Source organism: Haliotis asinina, chromosome 1 (genome assembly GCF_037392515.1).
Source record: "Haliotis asinina isolate JCU_RB_2024 chromosome 1, JCU_Hal_asi_v2, whole genome shotgun sequence".
In the NCBI taxonomy this organism is placed as follows: domain Eukaryota; kingdom Metazoa; phylum Mollusca; class Gastropoda; order Lepetellida; family Haliotidae; genus Haliotis; species Haliotis asinina.
Window position 1 is genome coordinate 52,423,658 of NC_090280.1, and position 24,955 is coordinate 52,448,612.

Below are 24,955 nucleotides of genomic sequence, written 5' to 3' on the forward strand. Positions count from 1 at the left end.
TAGTATATATTTTCTGTCAGAGGTGTTCGTTTCCACGTGGTTTTCCAAGCGTGGGCCAACTAAAGGTCTGTGTGTAACCTACACACCGACTTAACGGAAAACGTTTCCTACAGAAATATGTCCTAAGAAAGACAACCTGTTCTGTAAAATGACCTTTTCAGCCGATCCGAATGTTATCATGTGTAAGTAAAAATTGACACCACCAAAAAACTCTGGTTAGACTGTATTCCTTGTTTCATAAGACGATGCTATTTACAAATTGATATTAATTTTTAACTTTAATAACGCCGTATTTCTATACTTTATGTCTGGGTTCCGAACCTTAACTATGGAATCAAAGACTGCACCTGTTTGATGCGGTCGTAAAATGATTCACACTGCATCTGGCTCACTGGTTAAGCCTTATGTGTTATTCAGTCTAGTTATGTAACGTACAATGAGATTGATGTAATATCAGTTCCATACCAGACCACCAAACCTTTCTAGCAGCAGACCTTCGTTTTGAGATTTTCACGATTTGCAGGTTTTCGTTCGTCAGAGCACGCTGTACGACGAGTTGGCAGAGATTAGGCCTTGAAGGGCTTCGACTTATCAAATCACATTGATTAATATTTATGCATCCAGTTAAATGGCATAGTCTAAAAATCAGCGACTGGTTATCACACTTAGTTCCGCAATAGGAACCCAGTAAACAGAAAACGAGACTGTTCTGTAATCAATATGTTTTGACATTTAAGTAATAGGAAACGAAATACTCGTCCAGTAAAGAGAAGTAATCCAGAAGTTATTAGTTTGACATCATGGAGCCAATATATTAAAATATATGGCGTTAGTGACATTTGAGAGTATAATTAGAAGGTATAGCGAGAAATATTAGTGATCAGCTGCCGTCACATCACTCTGACTTTACGTTATGTTATTAATGGCTAGCGCTGTAAATGAGGCAGAGCTGCAGGTAAGTTTTCAAGAAATTGAATATTTACTCCCATGTCTGTTTATATATGAGTAATTGCATTTTGTAGGAGCAACTAGCACTTTGTATATCCCACTAGTTAAAAGCATTGAGTACTTTTACACATACCTTCTTATCCTTATTGATTACTTAACTCTTCTAAATATATAAATATAAATGTAAATATAAATATTAACGCATCTCAATAGACTAAATTTGTTTAGTAATCGTCATATTGCCAAACATCGAGTATAATACGCAAATAGACGCGTTATCTTTTGGATATTATCGTTTTATATATCCCGTAATGATAATCTCCTAAACGGAAACGTTTGGGTTTCTGTCATAGGAGAGGCGTGTCCACCTGGATTCAGTTACTATAGAAACCAGACACAGTTTGGAGGTAGGCTTCAGAGTCCTTAAACCAGAAGTAGTCTCGTTGATTCATGTTTGCGGTTGGTCGAGTGTTTCTGTACTTCAAGGCCATGACATCTCTGGTCATGTGGAACAGGAGGGTGTAACGAAGGGAATCGATGGCAATCTTGATCCTACCAAGTGTGGCATAAAGTGCCGCCTGAAAGTTGCCGATGTCGGCGATGAAGGCGGTGGAAGTGTTCTGGAAATGCTCCATATATACAATATATACTGTTTGTATATTGGGCTTGGTTCCGATTGCGTTCAGACATCCCAGAATGTCAGTAGATACATTAGACAGCAATTAGGTAAACTACACACATAAACAGACAGGGACAGAACCGCCGTTAGAATGTCATCATCAGGACAGGGCATCGGGTTCCTCCTTGATGCAAGACCACAGTGATTGCAATAGTATTACATCGTGGGTATCGGGACAACTGAAGTAATTAGATATGTTGTTATACACACATGAAATGTGAATGTAAACACTTTTCGGATTTTGTTATATGTTCAACCAGATGAGATTAAGTATCGCCCACTTGGTTAGGAATGTGAGCTGTCAAAGGCACAGCGTTGTGATTGTCGTAGATGACCTTCAGAAAGTGAAGGGTGGCAAGTGCTGTATGTGGTCATGTTAACCGGTCGACACTGACGCATGTACGAGATGTTGACGGAAGGTCTGTACACCCGAATGTTATGGGGCATTTGCTGATGACGTCAAGATCAGTAGGACCTAGTTACACAAAAAGAAATGATCTTCCGTTGGTGTTGTGAAAGGTAGTCTTCGTGTCCTGGATCTGCCTGTCTTGTCTGCCGGTATTGTGACAGTGACCAGTACCCGGCGACAGTGACCATGTCTTGACCCCAAAGGCAGAACATCAGTCGTTGCCACATTGGAGACCTTTTGTAGAATAAAAGATTGTATCCAAAGCGCGACAAATGGTCAAAATGTACAGTTGTTCCATCGTTGCGTTTTAGTTAATGTTGAAACCTTTTAGCTGTCTTTTTTTTTGTCTCTGACTAGGTCTCTGCTACACTGGTTATGGTGCAGTCATGGTAGTTACTTTTGATTTCTTTCTAGCGTAATCCGTGTCATGACCCGTGAAGGTCTGAGGTAGAATAGACCTTAAAGGTCACATGCAACCAAAAAATTCAAACATAATTAAAACACATTTATCACTTATTCATGACATATAATATACATTGCTGCTTTTAAAAAAACAAATAAACACAATTATAAGCGTACAATCGCGATTCAAAAGTGCAATATTTTGCACTGGGCTTACTTCCCCCGAAACGAAGCCCTCGGGAGACCGAACCCAGTCATAGCGGGTGGATATGCACTCAAGTGTAAAGACGGCTTCCGATTGGCTGTTTCATTTGCTGATAAGCTGAGGGTTCATTGTGTGTACAGAAAGATGATCTGTTTGATGGGCATTTTAGAAGTATAGTCAGTCACAAGAAAGTAAGATTCTTTATGGATAACAACTTTATTTTGTGTACTTGATGCGTCGTTTCAGCATGGATTCATATACTGTTGTCAAACAAAATCATATACACGAAAAGAAGTCGTTATCCATGAAGAATGTATATAGAGATGTTGGGTTTGGAAAAACATGTTCTCTGAATATGCGTTCGATCCAATAAAAATCATGTCAGTAGAGATGGGAAACTACTACGTGGCTGGAAACTGTAATTCATCCAAGTACAAAGCAGGACTTGAAACTGACAAGAGTTTGCATCAGTTTCCGTCAGATCCAGTCATCCGAAAAAAATGAATGTAGTTTGTTTGCAACCCACAGACATAAAACATGTCATGTGTATCACACGCGCCTAATTACATAATGTGTCAGACACGGGTCTCGGTTGCACGAGTCCTAAATCAACTTATTTTCTTTATATCGTATAGTCTGATAGGTGTTAAGTTCAAATTGCACTTGGTCAATGATTGAAGCTGTGTATTGCATGTTGTGTTTAGCAGACAGACAGACAGACATATAGGTGTCAATAAACCAGACACTGAGCTGTCTCTGTGACAGAGACTGCTTACCACAGTCAACAAGTTGTTTTACGTAACGAGTAGATTATTTACTTCTTTGTGTACATAACCAAGATTAGACTACTGCCCAAGACCTCAGACGCTAGACATGCATACTGTTTCAAGCTCCGCGAACCTATTCACTGCGCATGCGTTATGGACGCAGCGCAGCACAGCTGTTGAAACCAGTTTTTCCCCCCAGCGCTGGGGGAATTTATTGAAACGTTTGAACTCCGATTTCGCGGGCTTTTTTTCATCGCGATTTTTTCAACTTTATAGGTTGAATTGGCATTTTTTATGATTTGTTTCGGTAAGTGCATCCCGAAAGGTACCAGAATCTCCAAAGTGAATCTGCAAAGTTGTGTTTTACGTTGCATGTGACCTTTAAGCAACCCTTTCTATAAAAGGCGAATATACTTGTCGTAAGAGGCGACTAACGGAATCGGGTTGTGACGTTAGCTGACTTCGTTGACACATGCCATCGGTTACCATTTGTGCAGATCGATGCTCATGTTGTTGATCACTGGATTGTCTAGTTCCGACTCGATTACTTACAGACCATATAGTTGGAATATTGCTGAGTGCGGTGTAAAACTGAACTCTCTCATTCGTATGTGTACTCCAGTATGCTTCAAGGACCTGCTGCTTTCTAACTAGTAGATCTATTTGAGTAAAATATCAGGAAATGCTGATGAAGAACACTGTCCAACACCACTCCTAAGATTAGTTGGTGTCACCAGTCTAGAAGTTATTTAGGCTTAAAACGTTTTCACCTTTTCACCAGCCCTCAGATTTCTCTATCGGACGAGGTATCTGTCAAGAAGTTTCATTGTATGGCTGTATGGGGCGAGGTATCTGTGAACAATATTTGTTGTGTGATCCTATCATCCTCGATATCTCCAGGGTATACGTTCCGATAAGTCTCCACTATATCCTGGACGCATCTACGGCTCTGCCCGATAAATTTATTACCTCCCTTGACTGTCTTTTGATCCGGTCAGGTGTCTACGCTGGGAAGTTGAGCGAACCAATCACAACTCACTTTCATTTTTTGAATAATCTAACCGATTGTACTTGGCAACAGAAACCATGCAGAGGTTCTCTGGAAGAGGTAGAAGGCGTTCTTGCATATGTTGTTTTAAAGTTTCGGACCTGTCAATTTGTTTGTATGATTTCCCTAAAATCTTGGACGCACTGCGAGCAAACCTTCGCAGTTGCGACCGCTACCTTTGTTGACACTGGCAAGCTCGGTTATAACGGCGGCCTAGCTGATTGGCTACTGTGAGAAGGCGGAGCCAGCAAAGGGAGGTAATAAATTTATCGGGCAGAGCCGTAGATGCGTCCAGGGTATAGTGGAGACTTATCGGAACGTATACCCTGGAGATATCGAGGATGTGATCCTTTAGGCCCAGGTATTTGTGAACAGGATGTGTTGTATATCTCCATGGGTCGAAGTATCTGTCAACAAGATTTATTGTCTGATCCTGTGGGCCCAGGTATCTGTGAACAAGATTCATTGTATGGCTCTATGAACACATGCGTCTGTGACCAGGATTAATTGTCTGTGGTATGGCTCTATGAATACAGGTGTCTGGGAACAGGAAAATTGTCTGTGGCATGGTTCCATGAACACAGGTGTCTGAACAGGAAAAATTGACTGTGGTATGGCTCTATGAACACAGGTGTCTGAAGAAGATTAATTGTCTGTGGTATGGCTCTATGAACACAGGTGTTTGTGAACAGGAAAATTGTCTGTGGCATGGTTCCATGAACACAGGTGTCTGAACAGGAAAAAATGACTGTGGTATGGCTCTATGAACACAGGTGTCTGAACAAGATTAATTGTCTGTGGTATGGCTCTATGAACACAGGTGTTTGTGAACAGGATTAATTGTCTGTGGTATGGCTCTATGAACACAGGTGTTTGTGAACAGGATTAATTGTCTGTGGTATGGCTCTATGAACACAGGTGTTTGTGAACAGGATTAATTTTCTGTGGTATGGCTCAATGAACTCAGATGTCTGTGAATAGAAATAAATATAATAAAAATAAATTGTTGTAGGTTCAATGTTTTAATATCTTGTATGTACCACGTTGTTATTTTACTCATTAGGATATATACTCATATTTTTCATTAGGATCCAGAACTAAAGTTCATGTATCTATATAACATCATCTTACTTCGCATATACATGTCGCTCTAACCTATCATTTTCAATGGACAAGCGAGGGACATTTCTATGTATCCCGCAGGGCATGTCGAACTCATTTGGCACTTCCTGGTAGTAATTCTTTATCTCAAATAACATTGAATGACATGTGATGTGCAGAAATTACCGATATATGGCAAATGCAAATCGATAGAAGGGAGATATCACTAAATCTGTTTTGCCCGTAATCTGCAAATCTAGCAACTAACATATTTCAAAGAAGTACAGAGTTATGAAAGAAGTCAAGCAGTCGATATTGTTTCAACGCAATGATTCAATTCTGTGAAGCAAATAAGCAGCCAAATAGGTAATTTGAAGACTGGAAACCATGTTTACATTCGGAAAGGTCAATGAATGCTTGGTTTACACACTATCACAAAATACTGATCCAGTTTCGATTCTGTTCATCACCCAACATCATACTTTCCACTTAACGTCTGTATGCAGTCACAACCAGTGTCTTCACTATGAACCACACTGCTAACCAGCTAGTAGATTAGTAATACTGTTACCTAGCAACGTTTCAGGAACCCATACCTCGTCATTACTCCGGCCACTGTTAAACTAAAAGGAGATGACATTTTGTTTTTCAATAACAACACCACAAACAAACAAAAAACAAACAAACTGCAAACGGAATCTGTTCATATCTACTAAACGCCAGACCATTATGGTCTTACATACTATCATTAAAATCATTGTTACATGTTACTTAAATCGAACACCACAGTCTTAAATTTTACATTAAATTGGATACACAGTTTTGTATTTCAGATTTACATTTGAGTTCACACAGTTCCTCTTTTATAAAAGAGGTCAAATTTACCTGTACGATTTGTTGAGCTGATTTAGAAAGTTGACACATGACTTTCACATTTACAATGTTCAGAAACATACTAAGATGTCGGATCTGCAGCTGTTACTGACCATGTAAAGTGTAATGACATAATGTGGAAGGGAGCATTATCTGTGACTGGAGTTATTTGGAATAGTAAGTCAAAAAGTACTGTCGGAAATAGAGAAAGAAACCCTGGGCTTACTTGCACAAAGCGATCTTAGCGCTACAACTCTCATTCTTCAGCATAGGCTTAAGAAAGTTGTTGAGCTAAGATTGCTTTGTGTAAGTGGGCCAAGTCCTTTCGCATTTATATTTACACTTTATGTAGTTAATATGTGAAAGTGTGAAATATCTAATGAACTAATTTTGGCTTACCTACAGTCTCAGTTGCAGGGAGATAGGAAACGTAGAAAAATGAGCAATTAAGCAAGTGTGAAGTGTGTCTTTGGAACAGACCATAACTTTATGAAATTAGTATCCGATGATGATGTATTGCAAAGGACACTTCTGAAATGCCCATTTCAGAATGAAACTTAGCTTCATTATAAACGATGGCTGATGCAAAATAATGACTTTAACACTGAAACTATTAAGGATGTAGTTACCATGGAGTCTCATGATCAGTATAAGAAGAACCAGGTAAGAAGGGTCGTCAGGACAGGTGTCACAGATGGTGGTTGGGGTCAGGCTGTGGGATAGAGATATCAGCTGAGATAGACAATACTTTAGGGCAAGTAAACTGGGTAAGCAAACGATTTACAAATAATATCAAGTCCTGTCCATCATCGGGTGGTCATGCTAGCTATATATTTTGAGACATTTAATACAATAAGTTTTCCTACTGGTATCATGCTCTTTTACATATCTCAACATAGACTTTATGAAAGAGAGACACGCAAGATGCTAATCAATAGATGAGACATATTTAACACACATGAAAAGGCATAAAATATCTTTAAGATGGCCCCTTGTACCTGTAGACATTTCATGCCAGGTGAGTCGACGTCCACCGTCTACCTGATTGAGTGCTCATATTGCCATCTTTAGTCACATCTATTGTTTTCAGCAAACATTCGTATTTTTTTGCCCAATTTTACGAGTAAAATGGTTGAAAAAAATCAGCAAGTACATAAGTGTATCCCCCCTTTCAGGAATGATTCTATTGAAGAGATGGTCTTCCATCCAGCACGTAGTGTTTGTTCCATTGCATGAATAAATTAGAAAATAAACCAACTGATGCCATTATATAAAATGAAAATGGAACATTTGTCATTTCTAAATAGACTAAAGTGACTTTACTTTTAGGAGACAAAATAACATTGCCTTGATGATTGTGACAATGATAATTTGCCCCTCTGACCTGTGAATTAGAGTTTACTGGCTTCTGCCAATAAATCAGAATGAACATCCTTTGTGCAAGGATTCACAATGATGCCACTTAATAGAATCAGAAATAATTTGTACAGTTCACGAATAACTTACTGATCAACATCTAATACATTCAGCTGAGTGGGAACCTTCTTGGATTTATCGCACACAGTTTGCTCCCTGTTATTAATATATCAGAGTGACCTCCCCTGTATGAAACAGAGTGGTGTCCCCGTACAGTTGGCACACCTTCCTGATGTGGATGAATCACAGCATTAGCGTTTTGGATTAATCATAAGGGTTTCACTTTCAGGGAGTTACTTCTCTTACATGAAGGATACTGAGTGAAATCCCTTTATCTTTTCTCAATTCTCAGCATCATTCCATCCTGAGGCTTTGGATCAAAGGAATTTGTCTTTGGAGGTATCTGGAAGAAACAGAAAAACCTTGAATTACAACCCTGTCAGCAGTTTCCCTTCAGACCAGTGCAAAATCACAATAACTACACAGCCAGCCAGGGATGTGTCATGCATCTTTTCAAAGAGATTTTTATATGAGCATGCTCCGTCAATGAGATGAAAGTCAAAACATCCCGCAGCATCAGAAAGTCTGTCCCTTGAGGCCAGACACCCTCTCCCCCGCAGTCAGACATCCTTTCCCTGAGATCAGACACCCTTTCCCTAAGCTCAGATATCCTCTCCCTAGGGTCAGACATTTTTGCTCCCTAAGGTCCACTAAGCCAGACACCTCCCCAAGGTCAAACACCCTTCCCTAAGATCACACACCTCCCCCTGATCAGACACCTCCTGTGTCAGCTACCACTCTCAAATATAAACACCTCACACACTTCGCACACGTGTCAGATCAGATCAAATGTAAACACTTGTTCAAGTCTGATGTCAGTGGAGCCCTAACCTTTGTTTCCGGACCAGTCACAAAACGATACTTCTGAAGAATTCCTGCTATGGCCATCTTGACAGAAAGGTGGGCCAACCTCATCCCAATGCAGTTTCTTGGACCTGCCCCAAACGGCAGGAACACATAGTTGTAATTGTCTGGACGATTCTCAGGGCGGAACCTACAAGTGATATATCAATGATAATAATAATCACAATAATCACAATGGGGTAGTATTGGCATTAACAGGAACTGAAGTAACAGTAACAGAATTAGCAGCAGCTGAAGTGGTTGTGGTTGTAGTAGCTGCTGTAGAGGTAGTTGCAGTTGTATCAGACGTGATACCAACATCAGACAACGATATCCATCTAACAGGTACCCAAAACAGTACTTATACATCAAGGATGAAATCTCAGTCATCACTGACACCGTCATCCGAATATCCTGATGTGTACAAGGGGACATAACTGAGCTATCATACATTCATAACTGGCAACTGTCTTGACAATGATGATCAATTTCTTTACCTCTCTGGGTTGTAGGTCTCCGGGTCAGACCAGTATTCAGGATCTTTCTGTATGGCTCCAACAGGAATGTGGACTTCAACCCCCTTTTTGATAAGGATGCCATTAATCGTGATGTCCTCTGATGCAATTCTGGTTAATCTACAATGGTCAATTATACAAGATTAGTCAAGATATGGAATTAACACACAGTCGAACACCGTTGTCTCCATGTTTGTGGGACCAGGAAAAATATTGACTTATCCGAATATTGACACATCTGAGTTGGGCATATCATCACATACCATCATGAAAGAAAACATAAGAGAACAGTAGATTGCATTTCTGTTATTTATTTGTCCAGAGAGATCTCAAGGACACATATGGTAGTCTTGTCACAGTGTCCATTTTGAAGCATGAATGCAATACTGGTCAACCGCTCTTGACACATAACAAGTCTTTGTGTCACTCGACCTCTATCTCTCGGTTCCACAAATCGAGTCAGGACATCAAAGGCATCGGTTGCTTGTGCAAGTGAGGGTGAGGACTGGGCTGGTTCCACACTATCAGTCTCACTGTCGCAATCCCCTAATCCGCATTTCTCCCTTGGCAATTTAGTAATTTATCACAACTCAACAATCAATTGCTTGTCACGTGATGACACAAGTCCCTCATTAGATTCTCACTATATTTTGATTCAGTACTATAATCCCTTATCAGGAGTTTTAAGTTGAAAATGGGAGTACACCCTAATTATATAAACAAACAAGTAACACCTACAACTCAATTAGCCTTAATTAATCGAGTTAAAAGGGTAATTCTGCTTGTTGGGACCATGAAATCATATAGAGATATATGAAATATCAAAACATCCATATCGAGTTAAAAGGGTTCAAATAATGATAAATAATGAAGGATTTTGCTGGGACCAAGAAATTATATCGAGACAACCAAGATTTCGACTTATCAGAGTCCGAAACAAAGGTACAACACCGGAGCAGCATCATAAGTCTTACACCATATGGGAGCAGCATACTAAATGTTAAACCAAACCAAAGCAATATCAATATCTTTTGAACCACCTGAAGCGAGTGTGACTGCTGATGATGTTGGAGTATATGCCAGTTTACTGTCAAGGAAATGTAGATGTTTCAGTATGTGAAATGCTGCTGTCCATCGATTCTAACCCTACACAGGCGCTGTCAACGTAGCTGGAATTCATAAAAGAATTTAAAGATCACATATACTCTAGGGGGTACAAACACATAAATTTAAATCATTTATTGACATCGTTATAAATGAAATCCCTGTCATTAAAACTACTCGTTCGACATTTAATTGCCTTAAATCGAACTTTGGGCAACAGTGCACAGTTCTCTCCTGCGAACGAAATTTCAACCAATCAGAGGGGTGAGCCTCCGTGACGTAATATGAGGAATACCTATTTCGGTTGCTGTAGAATTCATGCACATTTCTGGGCGTAGATAATTTTGTTTATTGGTTTGTATAAACCTGTCATCGTGACAATTGTTTGAAAAACGAAAGCTTTAGGTTTTAACAATCTACTGCCATTGATTTACAACCTCCTTTGCCTTATTTCCGAGATACAACTTGTTTGCATAGACGATTCTGTCAACATCTCTTGTTGTTATAATCGTTCTGTTACAAGTGGTGTCATGCAAAGTCGTTTAGGTCATGATTCAAAGGCATATTTAACTACGAACAGGAAGTAGGTTTGATCTTTTAACTTGACGAAAACAAACCATAACCCAATTGGTTTTCAAACTTACTTTAGACTGTGACACCACGATTTCAAAAAATGGCGGTGCTATTAAGGACTGTTTTCATCGTGTTACAAAATCTTAACTACTCTCTACTGGCAGTAAAATATGTATTCGATTGATAGACAATAGGATTTTGCATGTCATTGCCTATAAGGTAACAATTTCACTCTTGGTCACTCTGACCAAAACCTCGATTGCTTTTGAGGAAGCAATCCTCATGTTACAAGTTGTTTCATGCAAAATCCTTTTAGTTGTCAGTCATTTATTAGTAAATAGTTTTGATTTTTTAACTCAATGAAAACAAACCTAAATAGCGACTTCTATCTAGGAAGCGAGACAGGTGTCCACCCAGCCGATTTAATACGTTTGTGGCTTCCTCAACGCTCGCTTTGCACTCACAAACAACATATTTAGCACGAACTGAGGGGTAACATGGAAATCCTGGTGACACCATCTCCCGACACCTGGGACCATTTGACAGCAACGTAATGATTCAGCGTGCCTTTGTTGGTGTCGAGAAATTTCATATACAACTAACTGAAAATCCTTCCTCGTGTGACGTCACTGCAGGGCTTTGGCGACAGAGTTAAGTAACCTGTCTGTGGTGTCGTTGGCGGGTGAGAGGGAAGGAGACGACTTTTTGGCAACTTTTAATTGATTGGTATTAATTAACCGAACATTTCTTAAAGAAAGATGACGTATCCCCCTAGCCCCTACACATTTGAAAGGACAAATCATCTGACAGTTACTTGATGTCTTCTTAGATGAAGTTTGAAGTCATGAAAAATATAAATGCCATTTATCTGCAAACGAAGAAGTCCGAAACATTTTCATGGAAACTGAGAAAATAATAAATCACAAAAACCTGTAAATAGCAAAAAGTACCACTTTGGGGCCTGCCACACGTATCTACCAGGCTTTGCAGAAAAATATTGAATAATTTTTTAGTTCTGCTCCGGAAACGAAGCCCATCCTTTCATTTTGAGACGAAGTCTGAAATGTTTCCATGGAAACCGAGAAAATATTAAATCACAAAACCACAAGTCTTTCATATGTAATCGTTAATTAGTATAAAAAATGTGAGTTTATTTGTTCTTTAAAAAGTGAGTTTTTGCTGTCTTTTAGATGATACATGATATTGGCGTGGAATTGCAGAGGTAGCTCTTCGATGGGTCGTGGCATATAACTTTTGAAATGATGATCAGATTGTGACCATATATGGCTGAAATCATCTAGCCTTTGATCCGTTGGTCTTGACGGGGCCTTAAACATATTTTATGTGTTGAAATCTAAGTTTGATTGACAAGGGTTGGTTTTGTCATTACATCCCTTTCCTTTTAAGTAGTAATAGGGCTTTATACACCTGTATGTCTTTGTAACACTGTTTCTAAGCCACACAAGCCCCTGCGTATAGACTGAGATACTTCAGACATCGCAACTTCAAGGACATACGGGGCGATGGGGTAGCTTCGTGGTTAAAGTGGTTACTCATCACGCCAAAGACCCAGGTTTGATTCCCCTCATGAGTACAATGTGTGACGCCCGCAGTTGTGGTGTTCCCCGACGAGACTGCTGAACCATTGCTAAAAGCGGCATAAAACCAAGCCAGGTCTTATTTTATAGTATGTGAGTTACAGTCCCTTCAGTACCCTGGTCTCTGTGTACAGAACCATACACCACAATGATTGTTGCTCTGTCCTTGAACTTAGTTTATATGTTTTGAAGGGTGGCACACCGTTATTGTCATTGTTTAAACAGGGGCTTAATAAGTCTTAAACCATACCAAAGCAGCATAATAAGTCTTAAACTTCTGAAGCAGCATAATAAATCTGACACTACATCTCAGCAGCATAACAAGTCGTAAACCATTCCTGCGACCATATATAAAGCAGGATACCTTGCTGCTGCTGGGAACAGGCGCAGACTTTCCAGGTAGGCACAGTCCAGGTATTCTAATTTTGGCATGGTCTCGTAACTTGGGGGTTCCTGTAAAATGAAATTCAAATGATTAAATATAAGATTTATACTTGGAATCTTTTTATTATATTATTTTTGATGAGTCTACATATCTAATGAGAAAAATATCACGAAATATGTAACACTATTTCGATTCCTTTAAGCAGTCCTATGTAACATAGTTTATGCGGTTCATCGAAGCCCTATGGAGTGCAAGATTAGATGATCCTGCGCACTAAATGCATTTGTGACAAGAGGGGCGGTACAACGAATTGGGCGAGTACACTTGGCTGCTACAGGTAGCTTGACGATTATGCACGTGCAAAACATGCTAACCGTGACATGAAATCAACACCGCATATTCCTTCGAACGATGAGACTGCAATTTCAGGCATAAGATACTGATATTCCACGCTAACCTTTAGTTAAGACGAAGACAAATAGATGGTTGGGGCATTGACAAGCATTTTAGATATTCAAGAATTTATCAGACAACCTGTCTCCCTCTTGTTTCAAGTGGATCGTTCTGTGGGGCGTTCCCAAGTATGCAAATTGGGGTCATTTGTCAGGTCGTGGATCATCTTATATGTGTTTACCAGTACATTGTCATAAAGCTGACTGTTGCATTTGTAGAAGAATATGTATAATAATACAAAACAATATGAAGACTACTGTGCATTAGGCCTGTGTTATCTGATTCACAAGCTGGAGAAAAAAGTCTCGTCAAGTGATATGGAAATTAGCCTGTGGAGATAATGTCATGTTTGGTTTGATTTTCATGCATGGCTTGCATCTATGCAACCTGAAACTGCCAAATTCAACCACATATTTTGTGGATCCACTGCAAGTTAATATGTCACTGGTCAAAGAAGATGGACTTCAGCTGGAAAACAGAATGATTAGGGACAGGCTTGGAGTAGTGACTATACAGACAGATTTTGTGTCATGAAATATATTTGAGTAAAACAGAATGATCTCATCAGTCCCAGAATAAGCATGAACATCGATCTGCGCATTTGCAAACTAGTGATGTCAACCAAGTCAGCAAGCCTGACCACATAATCCCGTTAGTTACCTCTTACGACAAACCTAGTCACCTTTTATGACAAGCATGGGTTGCTGAAGACCTATTCTACCATGGCTATTCACGGGTTTGCATTACAAGTAAATCAATGCTTCACTGTGATCAGGGTCCTGAATTCTATGGCCTAGAATCTTACACACTACTGAGGCTACTATGGACAGAATGCGGATGCAAACAAAATCATTACTTACACCATGAAGGACTTGGTCGATTTCTTTGATGAGCTTGTCTTGACAGTCCTGATTGGTGGCTAGGTTGTAGGCGAAATATGATAAAGTCAGGCTTGTTGTTTCATAGCCACCAAAAAGAAACACTACAGCATTGGCAAGAATCTCATCGTTTGTCATCCCTAAAGAACAGAGAAATAGTACAAAATCATCTTACATTACTTTGTTGCACTCAAACATGGATCTGAATTAGAGAATGTAAAACAATCTGATGGAAAAGGCAACAACCAGTAGTATAGGGAATGACAGTCCGAAAACACTTTTCAAAAACCCCCTCTAAAAAGCCTCATTTACTAAATGAGGCTTTGGTGGGACCATTAGCTCTTGCTATTATTGCCCCTACTACAAAGCCACGCCATCACGTTTACCGTGACTTGGCAGGCGGTAACACTGTGCCGTACGGTACGATCAATAATTCTTCTCTTACAAACCCCCTACCCGGCCCACCCCTCAAGTAGTATAAGTTAGGTTCGTCGGCTTTCATATCCACTTTATCTATGTTGTAAGTTTTGACCGACCATATAGGATCGGTGGCTCGCTTACGGCTATCGCCCTCGTGTTCCCCCGGCTGGTATAGATACCTCACTAGGGCCCTATCCGGTATCTGTTTCTCCTTCCCACGCAATGGAGCGGCCGACTCTGCAACTATTGATTTTAGTTTGATAGCGTCTGCCGGTTTCTTACCGGTGAGACGGGTGACTTCATGGTTGATTGCCGACACCACCTTGGGTAACCTCGTGACCCATTCAGTCGATCGTTTTCCAGGGGTGGCCATCTCCCTAGCATACTGATGGCTGAACAAGCGCTCAGCCAAAGTCCTATTAAATCTCTCAACTATAGCTTGGCTGCGATGGGCTCCGGCCGTGCCACGCCTGACCTTTGTATCGTGTTTGGCTAGCAGTTGTGACACGGCACCCATGAACTCCCGTCCGGGGTCAACTTGCAGCTCTGTTGGCCACGTCAGCGGGCTGCGTTTGTATATACGTTCAAATCCTCTGGCTACCTGGGCCGAATCTTTCGTGGTCAAGGGTTCGGCTTCCTTGTAACGACTGGCTACGTCCACTACGGTTAAGGCATACTTGTACCTCTTATCGTGGGGTAGGAACAGTAGATCTGCCTGGTGAATGCTATTAGGTATGTTAATACCGAACCTCCTTCTAGGTACGTAGAGTGGTGCCGGCAAATAGATCTGCCACAGAGCTTGTTTTTCAAGCCACGCTTTGGCTTCCTCCGGGGGTACTCGCGCTAGTTTAGCTAGCTTATCTACTGCGCTAGCTCCTTTCCAGTACCCACGCGGGCTGTAGTAAATAGACTCAAATTTTTTCATGTCCATACGCGTATGTGTTTATCCCATCAATAGCTATCCAACGTTTCGTGTCCATAGGCGATAGGGACGTCTTGTTTATAGTCAGTCCGTATATCTTATGTCCATCACTTCTAAGTGTGTTCATTTTATGTCTAAAGGTACGGGTCTTGAACAGGGCTTCCTTGAATCTGGCGTGTTTGATGTGTTGTTTCACCACATACTTCTTAACCCCCTTAGCCTTCCGGATCTCGCTATTGTCGGCTTTCAGTATGGAGTACATCTTAGGCCTCAAACCTATATACTCGGCTATGGGCGTGCCAGCACACTCGTCCTTCATCTTACCTAGGACCTTTTTATTTACCGTACTGTGCATGACATGGGTCTTAGGGTAGTCGCTGGTGTCGTATAAATCGATGTGTTTTTTCATGTCCTCGTACACGTCCTCGGTTCGAATCTCCATCAGCAGGGAATCCGTGTCAGTGTACAGCACTTCGCACCTGTCGCCGTACTGTTTCTTGAGCTCGTTGTAGTAAAAGTCGTACATCAGGTGTTTGGATAAATCGAGGATGCTCATCCCCACGTAAACAGGTCGGTTGAATTTTATGTGACTTTTCTTCATGTGTAGGGCAGCCAGGTCGTCTGTGAATATCTTGCTACGGTTGAATGCCGGACTGGCTATCAATTTCCTGAGCTTGTCTTCCTCACTAGATCTAACCAGCTTCACGGTCACGCGTTTCCTCAGGTTCTCCATAGTCTTACCAAACACCGAGTTGTTCATGAGCTTGTAGAGATTTTTCTCGAAATCACTGGTGGCTTTTTTTCGTAGGTCTGTGTTCATTCTGATGTAGGGCTCCATCCATGGGCTCTGGTCAAACATGAGCACCCTGTGTATTTTGGCCAGCCTCATACCCAACGACAGGTACAGCTGTAGGTTGCGATAGTGAACGATGTACTTGGTCTTATTCATTAAGTTAGGCACGAGTTTTTCAACGTCTGTCACACGACCACCTGACAAGTTATGTTGGTACTCAGACATCCAGTCTGGGTTAACCCTCATACGTTCGGGTGCAAGGGGATAGCTGTTGTGCGATGCGTGTAATGCCTTGGGATACTCTAAGTCAACCTCGAGGATATAACCTTTGTTCGAATCTGGTGCAACCTCCATAACATCAACGTGGGGTACCCATTCGAATCCCCCTGTAGGTAGATACTGGCTCATGGCCCAGCCGTACAGGTTGTTTGCGTCGAGGTATAGAATGTGATTGGTTGGTTTGTTAGGATCGTAACCTTTCACGTATTGATTATTTGCTTTAGCGTATCGTTTGGATGCCATGGAAATCCCACCTCGCAAGCCTTTCTCAATGAATAGGTGCATGTCGTAATCTGTGAGCAATTCCAAATTAACTCCGGTCTTTCTAAGCAAGGCGTCCCACGACAGACCTGGGCTGGTGTAATACCATGCGGGGTCGAGTTTATACTGCTTTAAACAGGTCCGCCTGAACGTTTCAAACACGTCGGCTAACAGCAGTACATCTGTCCTCAAGTACAGGTCGTGATAATCACCCAGGTTCTTACAACCCAGTTTATTCCATACGTTAGTCGCGTGCGAGTAATCATCTCGTGAGACGGACGCCTCATTCAGCTTGCTATAAAAGCAGTCGATAGGAGGTAGTCTGGTCTCGGTGAACTTGACCCAACTATCCATGTACTCATATGGGTACACACCCTTCCTCATAAGCAGGGGTCTAGTCTCGGCGTCTGTGTATCGATCGGTGATAGGGAAGGTATTGTTAGCCTTGACCAGACTGTCGAGTGACGACAGGAGGAATTGAAACGAGTCAATGAACCTAAGTCCGTTTAAGCTGAAGGAGATGTATCTCTCCATGTTGTTGGGGATGCACGATATATTACCATCGATTTTCGCGATGGCCTGCATGATCAAGTGTGAGTCGTACCCTCTCAAGTTGTGAAAGACAACGGGGATGTTTATTGTCTTAGGGTTGATTTTAAGCTTGAGGTTGCACGCGTTGTGAGCGGCGCCTCTATACTTACCAGTTATGTGACAGTGATCTCTCACCGAATCACCGTTAAGCGGTGAGTCACACACGTGACACTTAGTGCTACTAGCGTGAGCTAGCCTGTCGGCTCGGGTCATACGCATGGGAGCGATTTTATACAATGCATTCCTAATAATTTTTTCTTCCTCCTGCAAACACTTTAGAAACCTTTCAGCCGCGTCAGGACCCCTATACACTACCGGAGCTTTCGTTTCCCCGTCACAACGGACGACGATGTATCCAAACGAACAGGCCTTATGCTCTTGTGTCTTGTGGGTGAAACTCTCACCACTAGGGGGTGTTGGGGATGATTCCCCTACCACCAAGGCTTCGAAGTCGGCGTATATAATATAAGGCACAGACATTTGATTCTTGTGGTTACTGAATTTTAGGATATTGTCACCTTCCTTAGGCATGTCGACTCGTATCGCCGTCTGCCCCACACCTTGACAATCATCCCGGTGGGATTCTAATAAATCAGCTCGGGTGAAGCCATGTAGGCATCGTACACAAAAGTGTTTTTCCCCATCGTGTTTCGACTGGTCGTGCAACAACCGGCTGAGATTTTTTATCCACGTGTAGTGATACGTTTCACCTCGCTTGATCATGAATAAATTAATAACTTGGCGATCCTTCACCGGGCTGACCCTGTGTACTATTGTTGTGTTACCTTCGTGTCCAAAGACATTTATAGCCAGATTATTCTGTTTTTCTACTTTAGTGATCTGGCATATTGGGGTGGGTTCATCTATACCATCCCAGTTGAGCCCATCGTCCTGTGGATAATTAGAAGGCCTGTTCGGATTAGTGGCAGCTGGAAATAAGGCTGACCTGATAGATAACCTCAGGCAATCGTTTCCTCTATTCTTAACGTTTACTATGGCTTGTTTGTTCTTATAGTAGGGAGGCAAGGCTAGGTATGACCCACCTCTGAACGGCACGTATTTAGCTATGTCTAGATAGACGTTATCGATTTTATCTACAGCCCACCCGGACCCCATGTGTGTGTAGCGTTCTAGGTATTCTCGTATCTGCTGAAAACTATTATCGATTGATGCGTCAATGGTCTCTGTATGTGTGACGACCTCTTGTTTACCTCGGAAGTAAGGCTGAAAATACTCAGTGACCCCTGTGGTGCCCTCCTTATCGAGCGACATTTTCACCGTGATCTGAAACTTGATACTTCCTAGATTATTTAGTTCCTGGTTAACCTTATCAGCTATCAGAGGCTTGATATCTGTAATGTCTATGTTTCTATCAACGTGCATGCGCCAACTTCCCAAATAGTTGCCTACGGCGTGCTTAGTGCGCACGAACTGTAGGTCAATAGCTCTATTCTGTCGTAATAATTCTACAAGCTGTGGTTTTCTCATACGGGAATACCCACCTAAACCCAAATCGTGTGCCTCGACTTTCAGTTGTTTTACAGTGGGACGTGCTACGGGGGCATGTGATAACAATGCGGTTAACCCGGCTCTCCCCAGGTTTGAATAACCCGTGTGTCCAAGCTGTTTTGCTTGAGCTTTTAATTGTTTTACCGTAGGAGGGGCTTCTAAACCTAGTAATCTCAACAATGCTGACTTCCGCATTCTAGAATACCCGATAACACCTCTCTGTTTTGCGACCCTCTTGAGCTCGCGCACAGTAGCCATAGTGTTTACACCTAAGAGAATCAATGTCTAATTGGTCGACAGTAAAGGGGAGGTAACTCTTAAAAAATATTTTCTGGTGGCCGGGTACAATTCTAGACATTCTGTCAAATCGTCCCACGTACCTGGTAAAATATATAGTGTGGCTGTTTCAATCCAGTACTCGCCTTGGGTATAGTATTCCTTGTATTCACTTATACTCGAAAAACGTTCTATATGGTATTGAGACGCAATATCCCGCTCCCATTCGAAGGGGTGAGTATATTTAACACCCTCTTTAATCCATACCACGTCCACTATTATCTTAAATCTGAAGCTTCCCCATAAGGCCAGTTCATATTTGAATATGTTTTCCACAGACATAGCTATACGTAGGTGTGTATAATCTCTAATTGGTTCATAGTAACTCTTAAGTGGCTATCTTGAGCAGTCGCCTACGTTCTTTTATGTAGCCTTTTTTATTCTCGTATATGAGTTGATGTCTGACTACGTTCGCTCCGTGAGCTTTACATAAACAGTAGTGCCCTTTAACCCCGATACCACACACAGAACATGTGTAGTTAGGACTTCCCATATGGAAACAACAGAACCCCTGATTCCTGCATTTCCTACCACAGGCCTCGGTCTTCCCCATAAGTATATATTCGCATCGGTATGGAGCGGGTCTCATGTTTACTTATATAGGTATTTTAGTTTAATTGCTTTGCAACCAACGCAGTAGCTGCTATACCCAACACTATGAAGCCCAGTTCACGATTCATTTGTCCCTTGGATGGTGTGTAGTACTGAGCGAGTGTGGGTTTATTGAGCGGTTCCAATTGTTTACCAGTTAGTAAATAGTATTCTTTCATTGCTTCATCGACATCGTTGAATGTTTGAACGGCATGGTTTTCACGCTGTAGTTGTTCGTTAATAAAATCGATCCTCTGGAGGCGTTTTTTAGCGTACTCGGCCTGTGCTCTTTGTAATTTCTCAGTAGCGAGATCGTGTCGCTTCCTTTCTTCCTGTATTTCAGCCGCGTGATCATCTCGTAGTTTCGAGAAGAGGTAATTACTCCCGGAAAATGCCAGGGCATTCACTAACGCCCCACCGACCATCATAGCTATCGTGGCCATCCCTATATTTATTTCATTATATTATCAGGTATGATCCCTTGTTTTACTAGGATGTCTTTTGTGGCCATCGCCATACCAAGGTTCATTATGAGCATACCCATATCCTGTAGGTTGAAATCTAGCTTGATAGTTGGTTGTTTAAGCACCATTTTAGTCAACCGAGCGTACCCTACGGCTAGACTAGCGACCACTGTGGCGTGGTATGCGTCGTTGACGAACGTTTTCCCCTCAGACATTATGTATATGATATAAAAATATTAAAATTATAACATGATATGCGGGTCGACGGTGGGGCCTGCCGGCGGCGTGGGGGGTACCACCTCACGGTGAGGGTTTCCATCACGTGTATATAACCACGAGATAGCCAAGGCAGCAGTTACACCTACAGCCAACAACAGTCGGGTTGGGTTGGCCACTTTATGTTGGTTACACCACCGTTTTTTACCGGCAGCTACTCTCTTAGGATTCTTCTGTCTGGTTACTGTTGAAGTGGTCTCCACCGTCACCTCGGGACTCACTGTTGGGGGTGGGGTCTCCTCCACTGGGGTTTCCACCGTCACCTCGGGACTCACTGGTTCCGTCACCTCGGACATCTATACTATTATTATTATTCTTTCTCTCAAATTGACAATGTTTTGCCGTGATAATCGCCGCCGTCACTGGAGCCAACAACATACCATATTTGTGGTACAGCCCGCAGCTGATAGAGCTCACGGCGTGTTCGATAAAAGGGTCTTTCTCGAGGTCCTCCCACAGGTAAAGTCGGCGCTCTGGTGGAATGGGAAGGAAGTGTGATACAATACCGGTGTATATCTGGGTCATAGCCGATCCTATTGTCTTTGTCATTTCTGCTCCGAGCCGGGACTCGTATCTAGCGTACAGCTTATCGATTTCTTCGGCTGACATTTTGTTAATTTTATCCGGGGTGTAGTCTCCAAAGTAATGTTTGGCTTTGCCGCCAACAGCCAACGCCACCAGTTTCTCTCGCTTGGGGGAATCCCCAGTGGGGGAACCCTCCAACGACAATTGTTCGAGCAATTCCTCACACTCCATCTTATAATATAACAAGTAAGATTTAGTTTTAACTATATAATACCCGATGCAGACAAAACACAGAGAAATGAAGGTTAAGTTGCACACGACAAATACTTCAAATATCATAGCTATGCTTAGCATTTGCTTAGCTTTGCTTAGCTTTTGCTTAGCTTTTACTTAGCTTTGCTTAGCAAACTATATATGCTACTGGTTGGTCGGTCTTTAGTACGAGCTTAGCGTGTTTAGTTTCAGCGAGCTGTTTCTTTACCCGTTCCCGTTCTAATTTACTCATCACATCGTTCTCTCTCAAACACTCCTCAAACGAATCCCTATCCTTACAGTGAAATAAGGCCACCCATCGCGTCTGCTTCCTGAGGTCTTTCAACACCGAGTTGAACTTCTGCGTTAGCACCCAGACGCTGTGATTTGCATGCCGGCCGGAGAAGGCCAGGTACGATAGCATGTCTCTCTTTTTTGTTATCTCGCGATTAGCGCTGCAGTCGTCCAGTATAAACAGCGTCGGTTCCCCTTTAAATTTCTCGTGAAGAGCTTTCAACCAGTCCTGCAGGCGTGTTCCAGGGTCGATTTTGTGTACGTCCGGGTCCGTCATCACCCAAGGTCGCGCGTACGTTTTATTCATGCCCAGAGTAGGGCACATGATAATGATGTTATCGAACACATCCTTGTAGTAACCCTCCAACATATCCAACACGAAAACGGTCTTCCCACAGCCAGTCTGCCCGCATATGATAGCGCAGTGTGGGTCAGTGGGTAACCCCAGGGGGTCTCCCCCACTAGTAGATGGCTTGCACGAATCTCCCATTGTCTATATTAAGTTGCGCGTCCATAATAACGTACAGATATAATTTCAACTTACCAGCGGTTTGAGCCTTCTTAGTAATCTGGATAGTTATCCCTTCGCTGCCGTTATCTATACGGCGCCCGCTACCGTGCAGTTTATCATCATCCGTGGATCGCATGTCCAACCATAAGGCGTACTTGGTGGTCAGGTATTCACCGATCTGCACGGAGCCTAGGTCCAGGTCCTTTGTTATGTAATCCCCCACTGGTAGCTTTTTTATCTCATCCCACTGCTGGTGTGGTCTCATACCATGACTGAACAGCTGGTTGGGCACGCCCTCGATGGTAACTTCCACCTTTTCAATCTCGGGGTTGAAAAACTTCTCGCTGTCCCTCCGGAATGGATCATAATCCTCCACGGGGACGACCAGGATACCTTTCATCGATCGCGCCGGCACGTTCAGGTTGATATTCCACACAGTGTCGCTCTTATCTCGCACGACTGATCTATGTCTCAGTACGCGATCGTACAGGATAGCCATCTTCCCAGAGTACTGACTTCGAACCTGCCTGGCCAGCTCCGGGCTAGTGACCATGTCGAACTCCAGAGAGATGTTGTCTATGGCATAACTGGCCTCATCACCGTTCGGTGTACGCACTACTTTGCTATAGTCGTTAAACGTGAGCTCGTATTCGAGCCTATCACCCAGCGCGGCCTGGTAAAACGGCGCGTGTCCCGTGAGCAACTCGAAGTCGAGCGGCACGCAGAATCGATTCCCGTATGCTAGAGCGATGGCCTTTTCACCGTCCGATAGCTTGTCTTGCTGGTCTGTCGTGAAGACGTATCCTATGCGCGCCCGGGTTGATTTGCTGATACCCTGGTACACATCATTGACTCGTTCTCTCTCGCTTTTCCAGAGATCCTTGTAGCAGTGAAACACGTCGCTGTCGTCGATGCTCAGCACCTCGTTACCGCTGATCTTGACGGTCGTTTTCTTGATGATAGCTCGACCCACGTTCCGCACTAGCTCGCGTTTGTCGTTGTCGGAGGTCAACGTGATATTGAACGCCAGTCGAACAGTGCCTGGTACAATGAGGTCATTCTCACCAAGGTTTGGAAATCTAACCAGCAGAGTTTGATTCTGGTCTATCTTGCTGGGATTGTTGGTGATGGTCACCGACTGTCGCACGGCTCTGGCACCTAATGGCTCTCTCAATCTTCTGAAAGGATCTAATTTTCTACCGTACATTGTTATATAAATGAAATATATTTTTAATACTAATGGATGAAGACATACCTATGGATGATATGTGGGACGATAGTGCCCAGGCATTCAATGATGACCAGGAGACCTCATTCTCGCAAGGTGACGAGCTCCTTAAAGGCGCCGTCGACGATTATTACAACGCAGTTGAAAATAAATCCAAACTCAAGCCGTTGGGAAGGAACTATTCCGATTTTACCCTCAGCAATGGCACGCTGCGTTTGAAGTCTCGCCCGGAGATCGATCTCATGAATAAACGCACTAGAGAACCGCTTGCTTTATCAACATTAGCTGGTAAACATGGAAGTCAGTTGGTCCAAGATGAACTAGGTTTCATAGATTACGGTGGCGCGCGACCTAAGCAGTATCCTCCGAAGTTAGTTCAAGGTCTGGAAGGCATCAGGGACGCCACATCAGATCAAAACATGACTTATGATATTAAAAAGATGTTGGCCGACTACGAGAACGAACCCTTCCCGGGGCTCGAATTTACCGTTCGGGAACTGAGGGGGTTGGATCTGTTGATGCAAACCATTCGTGGTCAGCTCTGGAAAAGCACAGCCAAAATGAGTGAAATAGACGACCACATCGCCTATGAAAAGAAAAAACTCGGTGAAACTGAGGACGAGTCTATGAAAACCACCATTGAGGAACGAATACGTAATTTGGAAGATGAAAGGCAGACCTGGTTGGAGACAGCGTCCGGCTACAAAGAAAAGCTTAGATCCCAGGTCAGCCGTATACGGGAAACCATCAATCAAGTCCTCCACCGAGACACCACGTTAGCAGACAGGATTCGGATATTGTTCCGGGAGCAAGGGATCACCATCGCCAGCATTCTGACTGCATTGGGTTTCATTATATCAACCCTGGTGGTGTCACTAACAGGGGGTACTATGGGAGTTCCCTCCACACCTGGCGGCGGCGGAACTCCAAGTGGCGGTGGGGGTGTTAAAGACTGGATTAAAAAACTCGGGGAAGGCCTAGCTAAACTGGCTGGTAAAGCCGCCGAAGCCCTTCCCGGCATCCTGGGTAGCATCGTCTCGTGGTTGTTGAGCGCTCTGTCTAAAACTGCCATGTGGCTCAGTCAAAACCTGTGGGCAGCCATCGTCGCCGTGGCGGGTCTGGTGTACGTAGCGGCTAAGAAATCTTTAACCAAATAAGTCCCAAAGTTACCCCGCCAACCACTAGGGCTGTTTTATTATCAATATGCTGCTGATAGGAGGCCTGCATATGAGGGGCCACCTCCTGTGGTGTTGGTTGAACTTTAGACTCCGGAGGTGGCGCCACTATACCCTTTTCACGTGGTGGGATGTGTGGGATATAGGGGGTGTTAATATCAGAGTTGATACCCAACTTTTGATCCTTCGTGGCTATAACTATTTTGTTGTTATAACCCACCACTTTTTTTATTCTCAGTTGCATATCACTCGGGGCCATGTACAACCCCAC

General features: G+C 42.8%; 1 protein-coding gene across 2 annotated transcripts in view; it reads right to left on the bottom strand.

Annotated features, from left to right (window-relative positions):
• Positions 1-5,460: 5,460 nt before the first annotated feature.
• LOC137293668 (cytochrome P450 3A24-like) overlaps positions 5,461-24,955 on the bottom strand; it is a 32,300-nt gene continuing 12,805 nt past the window's right edge. The window contains exons 10-15 of one of the 2 annotated variants that reach the window (XM_067824367.1): positions 14,240-14,397; positions 12,906-12,994; positions 9,249-9,386; positions 8,740-8,902; positions 8,155-8,251; positions 5,461-7,144 (exon numbers count right to left, since the gene is read on the bottom strand). In XM_067824367.1, coding sequence (XP_067680468.1) covers positions 8,180-8,251; positions 8,740-8,902; positions 9,249-9,386; positions 12,906-12,994; positions 14,240-14,397 — 620 coding nt within the window. In that variant the 3' untranslated portion in view covers positions 5,461-7,144; positions 8,155-8,179. Of the gene's footprint in view, positions 8,252-8,739; positions 8,903-9,248; positions 9,387-12,905; positions 12,995-14,239; positions 14,398-24,955 lie in introns of both variants that reach the window. The other variant, XM_067824358.1, reaches the window with a different exon arrangement.